The 8,582-nt window shown below is 44.8% G+C and overlaps 1 protein-coding gene across 1 annotated transcript; it reads left to right on the forward strand.

Moving 5' to 3' along the window:
• The first annotated feature begins 271 nt into the window (after positions 1–271).
• UQCR10 (ubiquinol-cytochrome c reductase, complex III subunit X) lies at positions 272–2,241 on the forward strand. The gene is made up of 2 exons (XM_082639907.1): positions 272–448; positions 1,976–2,241. The coding sequence occupies exons 1-2, from the start codon at positions 299–301 to the stop codon at positions 2,018–2,020; spliced, it is 195 nt and encodes a 64-aa protein (XP_082496033.1). The 5' UTR covers positions 272–298; the 3' UTR covers positions 2,021–2,241.
• Positions 2,242–8,582: the final 6,341 nt, after the last annotated feature.

Here is an 8,582-nt window from a genome sequence, read left to right on the forward strand (position 1 = left end):
GGAAGTGGAGGAAGCGCGAGGGCTTCTGGGTGTTGTAGTTTAAAATATTCAATCAGCAAGAAATGATTGAGGAGAAAAATTCGGTGATACATTTTACCAACTATTTGGGCTGCCGTGATCTGGATTTTTGGTGATTTGATTCACGCGCAAGCCATCAGTTACTTCCATACTTCAAAACGACGAGCGCTGAGATCCAGAAGAACTACAAATTCCATAACGCATTACACATTGAGGACCTTTGGAGAGAAAGCTCGGTCGCGGCGCATGCGCGGTGGGGCTAGTTCTGCAGCGGACAAACATGGCGGGACCGACGTTGACTGCGAGGTTGTACTCCCTGCTGTTCCGCAGGACCTCTACCTTTGCCCTCACCATAGCCGTGGGCGCCGTGATCTTCGAGCGCGCCTTCGATCAAGGCGCGGACGCGATCTACGAACACATCAACGAAGGGGTGAGGGCCTGGGCCGTCCCTGACCTTGGGTCCCTCTGAGGGGTGACAGTGAGTGTGGGGGTGGGGCGGGATTCAGTCTACCTTTACGAGGAGGGGGGATCCCTGGGTGTCTTCTGTCTGCAGACTGCCGTCTGTTCGCTCCGCCCGGTGTGAATCCTAAAACGTTAAACGGGGTCAATAGATCCCACTTTGCAGGGGTTTTAAGTATTGCTGTCTCCCGCCCCATACACCCACTTGTCCATTTGCAGAAGCGAAGGCTAACCTAGTGAGAGCAAAGGACTTGTTAGGGCCACATCACCAGGGAGTTAGAGGCAAGTCAGGCCTGGACCCGGAACCCCCTATCTCGTCTGAACGTTTCAAGGGCAGATTTGAGCGGGCGACGGTCGTGAAAAGAACTCTTTAGATACCGTGGCTGGCCTTTTCAGATAGCACTTTTCAGTTCCAAAGTCTCTCCATGCTGCCAGCGGTGGTATTAATAATGGTTAAGAGTAGGGTGGGTATGAAATCAGAGAGCCCTGGATGGGAATACTGGGCCTTATCAATTAATAACTGTGGCATTAAGGTGGGCAAGTTTCTTAACCTGTCTGAGCTTCACTTTTATCTGTGGAATAGAAATGATAATAATGGTAACTATCTCAGGGAATTGTGAGGATTATATGAGATGCAGGCAAGGTGCCACAGTACCTGGTAGGTGGTACTCTCAAAAAATGGCATTTGTTACATTCCTCACGAGAAAGTGGAAGCATAAGATAGAGAATAACAGCACTTTTTAGACTCACTGTGTGCCAGGCACTGTGCTGGATGCCTTGCCTGCTTTCTATCGTTAAAGTGTGGCTCATACTGGGGAAGGTCTCGGACAAATAAGGCCTGTGCCACCACTCACTCTGTTTTTAACTTGAAGCTGTCTGGCCCTACAGCCCAGGCAGGCTCTGTCCACTGATGTACTGCCTGTGGCCAGGTCAATTTTCTGCCCTTATGAAAGTGCTGCTACTGTTCGTCTTCAAGCAGTTCCTCTGGCCATTTCCAATGTGTGGGGAAAGCATCTCAGGATGTTGTCATAACCCACCCATCTTTGTTGCTTTTAGGAATGAGAATACAGCTAGTTCCTGACCCAAGGATCATAAGTCTGAGGAAATTTTTTAAATGGCTCAATGTGAAGTATTTGGGGACCATGCACTTAGGACCTCTTGAGTAATACCTGGGAGTTGAAGAAATGAGACATTCTCCAGCCTCTGTTCCTTAATAATTGTGTGCTCTGGGGGTAGGTCCCTCAGTCTCTCTACCTGTTTCCTGTAAAGTGAGATCATGCCTTCCCACTTACTTCACACACTGATTGAGAGCATCAGAGCATTCTGTAAATGTTAGGAATGTACATCAAGCCTAGTACTGCTTCCAGTTTGCCCACTGCAAACTGTCAGGATGTGGTACATGTTTCTCTCAGGTTTGTTTTAGAGACCAGGGCAGTGGGAGGACTTATAAAATGTGAGAGGCAAAACTAAGTTTGTGGTTCTTGTCTTTAAAATGCAGAAGCTATGGAAACACATCAAGCACAAGTATGAGAACAAGGCGTAGTTCCTCGGAGGCCCCAGTCCAGGCCAGAAGGACCAGGTCCACCCACCAGCTGTTTGCCCAGAGTCAGGGCCTCAGCTTGAAGATGAAGCTCATGTCACTCTACACGGGCCACCTTTAGCTGTTGGCAGGAGATGACGTCACCTGACAGACTCTTTAACTTCTGCTATGTTTGAAGTATGTTTAGTCAGGGTCATCAACAAATAAATGTAAATTGTCCTTGAGACCTGCTTCTGCATGGGGTGCTTTTTAACTACCTGATCTTCACTTAACAGTTATTTGACACCACTTCAAAGTCCTCTGCGAACATCTGAAGGGCAGATTCCATTATTTTGGGTTTCCCGTTAACTTCCAAAGAAGAATTCTAGTTTTCAAACCATGAGCTAGAGTTGGTGATGTTATCTTCAGCTTTGGCTTCTAAACCAATAACTCCATTCTTAAGTCAGGTGGAGGATAGCTAACTGGCTTGGCCCTAGGGAAGCTCCATGGATCCAGCGGAGGAACAAACCATGGCCTGAAGATTTAGTCTCCATTCTGCCTTTAACTTGCTGAGTATCTTTGGGTAAGCTGGCGTACCTCTCTGGGCCAGTGCTCATCTTCTGATGGCTGTAAGGGACATTGGAAAGCATGCAGCATGGCTGGGAGTAGCCATGGAGAGCACTGGGATGTGCTGAACAGGAGTAGAGCAGTTGTTTGGTAACGGGCCTGGGAAGATGAGTGACTCACCTGTCCGCCATATTTCACCTGGAGCTTGGCTTGATTGGGCCAGAGCTGGATCAACCACCAGCAACTAATGGGGAAGAGTCAGGTCGGGAAACACAGGGGTAGGAGAGAACTTAGGAGTTGCCCAGTTTGCCCTACCTGAGGCATATCTTAATGAAGATGAAGTCAAGCCCTTGAGAAACCATGACCTGCCAAAGGTAGTACAGCTCTGGGGGCCAAATCAAGACCTGAACCAAAGTAGAGGTTCATTCGAAGACTGATTCTAAGAATGATTTCAGCATTAATAGAGGAACACTCTGGAGGTTGAAGATTGTCACTTACTTTACACTGTTCCCAACGATTTGAGGGCAACGTGCTGGTGAGAAACAGTAAAGCAGGGAACATTCTCGAAGAGTTATTCTACATTATTCTTGAGCACCTGATGACGAGCTCAGGGCAGCAGAGTTAGAATGAGCTTAGTTGATCACTTGTCTCGGGGCACATTCAGCCCAAGCAGCAAGCATATTTCTAAGCCATTCTACATTAAAATGCCCCTTTATTGGACTTCCTGGTGGTCCAGTGGTTAAGGCTCTCTGCTCCCACTGCAGGGGGTGCAGGTTTGATCCCTGATCGGGGAAGATCCTGCATGCAGTGCGGCCCAGCCAAAAAAAAAAAAAAAAAAAGCCCCATTATTTGTCATCAGCATTTCTGGGCTGTTGAGGTGTGGGGGTGTGGGTGTGGGGGTGGGGGTGGGGGTGTCCTTTCAATAAGAGCCAAACATTAAAATAATAAACCCTGTTTTACTTATTTTAGGGGATTGAATATTTTCCACCCAGAACCTCAGAATGTGACCTTATTTGGAACTAGGGTCTTTGCAGATGTAATTAGTTAAATTAAGATGAGGTCGTAATAGGTTGGGGTGGGCCCTAAATCCAATGACTGGTGCCCTTTTAAGAAGGCCATATGAAGACAGCAACAGAGATTGGAGTTGAGCTTTCACAGGCCAAGGAATGCCAGAGATTGCCAGCAACCACCAGAAGCAAGGAAAAGGACAAGGAAGGATTCTTCCCTAAAAACCAGAGGGGGAATTCCCTGGCGGTCCAGTGGTTACGACTACGCACTTCCACTGCAGGGGGCATGGATTCGATCCCTGGGTGGGGGAACTAAGATCCCGTATGCTGCATGGCACAGCCAAAAGAAATGATATGGAAAATTGGCACAGATGCACTACTGGAAAGAGTGTGTGCAGTGGTACCATTTCCTGGAGGATATTTTGTACATATGTATTAAGATCCTTACTATACATACCCTTGATCCAATAAATTCCACTTCTAGCAACTTTTCCTAAAAAAAAAAAAAAAAAAAGAAGGTCCACAAGAGATGTTCATCATGTTTATAATGGGCGGGGGGTGGGGGTGGGGTTATGAAATATCCAAAATAGGAATTACTATTGAGGTGAAATATGCAGTCATTTAAAACCAAGTTTTAACTGGGAGACAATATCTAACAAACACGGCATATCCAACCTCAATATGAAGGAAATATCCAACAAACATGGCATATCCAACCTCACTAATACGAAGCAGTCTTCCAAATCCATAAGACTAAGTAGAAGCTGGGGTGAATGACAGGAATAGGCAATTAAGGAATACAAATGGCCACAAACATGAAAAGATGCCCAGTTTCACTAATAAAGAAACAAAATGAAAGACCATTTTTTGCGCATCAGATGAACAAAGATGGAAAAGATTAGCAGCACCAGTATTTTAGTGAAGAAGCACTGCCCACAGGCATTGGGACAGTGATTTTGGAGGGTGCCTTGTCAATATCTTTTATTTAAATGTTTGTTGCTTTTGACCTTGATCTTCCACATCTAGAAAAATACTCCAGAATCCCATGTGCACGTGAACCCACACAAAAAGTCATTGGAGCATTGTTCGGAATTAAAAAAGAAGAAAAACGCCCTTCAATAGGGGAGTGGTTAAATACAGGGTAGATTCATACCACAGAAATCTATGCAGACAAAAAAAAAGAGACTGAGGTGACTCAGTGTGTAGTTGAAAAGAAAAGTGAGAACGAAACCAAGCTGCAAAACGGTATGTTTAGTTGTTTAGTTTGATCTCACTTATGTAGACACATGCACGTTGATGAGGGTACACACAGAGTACCGCAGGATGTGCACTAAGTTCTCCTGGGAAAACACACCTGAGGGCTAGTATTTCAAGCAACCTGCACTTTGTGCGACAGTGGTTGACTTTTTCTTGCAACAAGCAGATACTGATGTTCTAATAAAAATATTTTATAGCAAAGAAAGCAATTCAGTAAAAAATGTTTAAGGCAAATGCTCAGATAAAACAGTCAAAATATAAAGCTAAGTGAAAAAAGGAGGTCACAAATTCCTATACACCATGATACATTTTTTAATTTATTTGTTTTTATTCTTGGCTATGTTGGGTCTTCGTTGCTGTGCGCGGGCTTTCTATAGTTGTGGTGAGCGGGGGCTACTCTTTGTTGCAGTGCGGGGACTTCTCATTGTGGCTTCTCTTGTTTCAGAGCACGGGCTCTAGGCGCGCGGGCTTCAGTAGTTCTGGCACGCAGGCTCCAGAGCGCAGACTCAGTAGTTGTGGCACATGGGCTTAGTTGCTCCGCAGCATGTGGGATCTTCCTGGACCAAGGCTCGAACCCGTGTCCCCTTCATTGGCAGGCAGATTCTTAACCACTACGCCACCAGGGAAGCCCAAGCATGATACATTTTTTAAGACTCAGCGCTTTCACTGCCGTGGGCCTGGGTTCAATCCCTGGTCGAGGAACTAAGATCCCTCAAGCAGTGAGGTGTGGCCAAAAAAAAGAGGAAATGCTCACACCGAATTGTTCACCGTGGTGAACTGGCTGAACTATTTTCTTTTCCATTGTATTTCCCCATGAGTTCTAAGTTTTCTGCATCAAGCATGTACGCTCTTCATAATGTGGGGGTATAAGTAAAAGGACGAGAGAGCTTGATCACAGAAAGATGAAAAATGTGAGCCCCCAGCCCTGGCTCCAGGCCTGGAACCCGGCTGCTGGGTGGCCCAGGGCTCCTCTTCCTGAGGTCCCAGTGGGCACTTGTCCTTGATTGGCACTGCCAAATGGGAGCTGGACCTACCCAGGGCTGGGTGGGTCTGCCCAAAGGTGGGGGAAGTGAGGATTAGCACCCTCCTCAGACTGACACAGAGAAGCTGTTTATTGCTGGAAAAAAAATTCACCTCTGTCCCAAGCTCAGCTGGAGGCATGTTCTGGAGACAAGAGCTGTCTTTACAGTTAGAAAGCCCCAAGGACTCTGCACCTGGTTCCCTTGCACAGGTGTCAGGAAAAGCTAATTGCTTAGGTGCCTCATAAAGCAAATTCCAGAAGGTCTCTGAAATTGTCTTCAGAAGTTAGCATCTGGTATAGCTCTGAGCAAGTAGGACTGCTCTCTGGGCAAAGAGTTTTATGCTAATGTCCTATTCCTCTAGCTTCTCTCTTGTATTCAGAAACATCTCTTCAAACTGGTAGAAACCATTCATTCATTCATTCAACCAATACATCTCTGTTGAGTGCCTATTCTTCCTGGCACTGTCCTAGACCTTGGGCAAATAGTGGAGAACCAGAAAGACCTTTACCCTCTTGGAGCTTAAGGTGAGACAGACAGTAAACAAGAAAGTAAATAAGAATTATAGCTCATGTTAAGGGCTATGAAGAAAATAAAACTGGGTAACATATAGGGAGTGACTCAGGTTTGAAGAGCAACATTAAATGGTCAAGGAAGTCTTCTCTATGGAGATGACATTTGAGCTGCGATTTGAATAGAAATATCAGTCAGGTAAAGACCCAGAGTAAGAGCATTCCAGTAAATGAGAACAGCAAGTGCGAAGGCCCTGAGGTAGATGTGAGTTTGGTTTAGTCACTGTACTGAAGGAAGAGAGGGAATGACAGGGTCAGATGCTGTGTGGCCTTGTAGGCCACACTAAAAGAGTTTGGATTTCATTCTTTTTTGTTTGTTTCTTTAATAAATTTATTTATTTGTTTATTTTTGGCTGCGTTGGGTCTTTGTTGGTGCACGCGGGCTTTCTCTAGGTGCGGCGAGCGGGGACTACTCTTCGTTGCAGTGCACGGGCTTCTCATTGACATGGCTTCTCTTGTTGTGGAGCATGGGCTCTAGGCTTGCGGGCTCAAGAGCACAGGCTCAGTAGTTGTGGAACACAGGCTTAGTTGCTCCGCGGCATGTGGAATCTTCCCGGACCAGGGCTTGAACCCATGTCCCTTGCATTGGCAAGCGGGTTCTTAACCACTGCGCCACCAGGGAAGTCCTGGATTTCATTCTAAGAAGAAAGGGAAGCCCCTGGGGTGGGGGTGGGGTTCTGATTAATGATTTACATTTATCAACCATTTACTATGAGCCAGGCATTGTACTCAGTGCTCAGCAGTTCACATGTCATTTAATTTGACCAATAACAACAATCCAAAAGGTCATATTATTGATATTATTCCTACTGAATAGCTCTAGTGAAGTGTAAAGAGCACTAATTTTATTTTTTAATTTATTTTATTATTTTTATTTTTATTTATTTTTATTTATTTTTTTATAACAAATTTAATCAGTTATACATATACATATGTTCCCATATCCCCTCCCTTTTGCGTCTCCCTCCCACCCTCCCTATCCCACCCCTCCAGGCACCGAGCTGATCTCCCTGTGCTATGCGGCTGCTTCCCACTAGCTATCTACCTTACGTTTGGTAGTGTATATATGTCCATGCCTCTCTTTCGCTTTGTCACAGCTTACCCTTCCCCCTCCCCATATCCTCAAGTCCATTCTCTAGTAGGTCTGTGTCTTTATTCCTGTCTTACCCCTGTGTTCTTCATGACATTTTTTTTCTTAAATTCCATAAATATGTGTCAGCATACAGTATTTGTCTTTCTCTTTCTGACTTACTTCACTCTGTATGACAGACTCTAGGTCCATCCACCTCATTACAAATAGCTCAATTTCGTTTCTTTTTATGGCTGAGTAATATTCCATTGTATATATGTGCCACATCTTCTTTATCCATTCATCCAATGATGGACACTTAGGTTGTTTCCATCTCTGGGCTATTGTAAATAGGGCTGCTATGAACATTTTGGTACATGACTCTTTTTGAATTATGGTTTTCTCAGGGTATATGCCCAGTAGTGGGATTGCTGGGTCATATGGTAGTTCTATTTGTAGTTTTTTAAGGAACCTCCATACCGTTCTCCATAGTGGCTGTACCAATTCACATTCCCACCAGCAGTGCAAGAGTGTTCCCTTTTTTCCACACCCTCTCCAGCATTTATTGTTTCTAGATTTTTTGATAATGGCCATTCTGACTGGTGTGAGATGATATCTCATTGTAGTTTTGATTTGCATTTCTCTAATGATTAGTGATGTTGAGCATCCTATCATGTGTTTGTTGACAGTCTGTATATCTTCTGTGGAGAAATGTCTATTTAGGTCTTCTGCCCATTTTTGGATCGGGTTGTTTGTTTTTTTGTTATTGAGCTGCATGAGCTGCTTATAAATTTTGGAGATTAATCCTTTGTCAGTTGCTTCATTTGCAAATATTTTCTCCCATTCTGAGGGTTGTCTTTTGGTCTTGTTTATGGTTTCCTTTGCCGAAGAGCACTAATTTTAGAATGGACAGTCCTGAGTTAGAATTAAAGCCCCACCACTCACTAGCTGTGTAAACTCAGCCAAGTTACTTACCCTCTCTGAGTTGGTTTCCTCATCTGTAAAATACTCACCGTGATATTCACAATGACAGCTATGATTCTTATTATTTCTGGAGATGTCACCTTGGAGGGGTGTCAAGGGGAGTAAAGATTA

This window comes from Mesoplodon mirus, assembly GCF_964341445.2.
Source record: "Mesoplodon mirus genome assembly, chromosome: 13".
NCBI lineage: Eukaryota > Metazoa > Chordata > Mammalia > Artiodactyla > Ziphiidae > Mesoplodon > Mesoplodon mirus.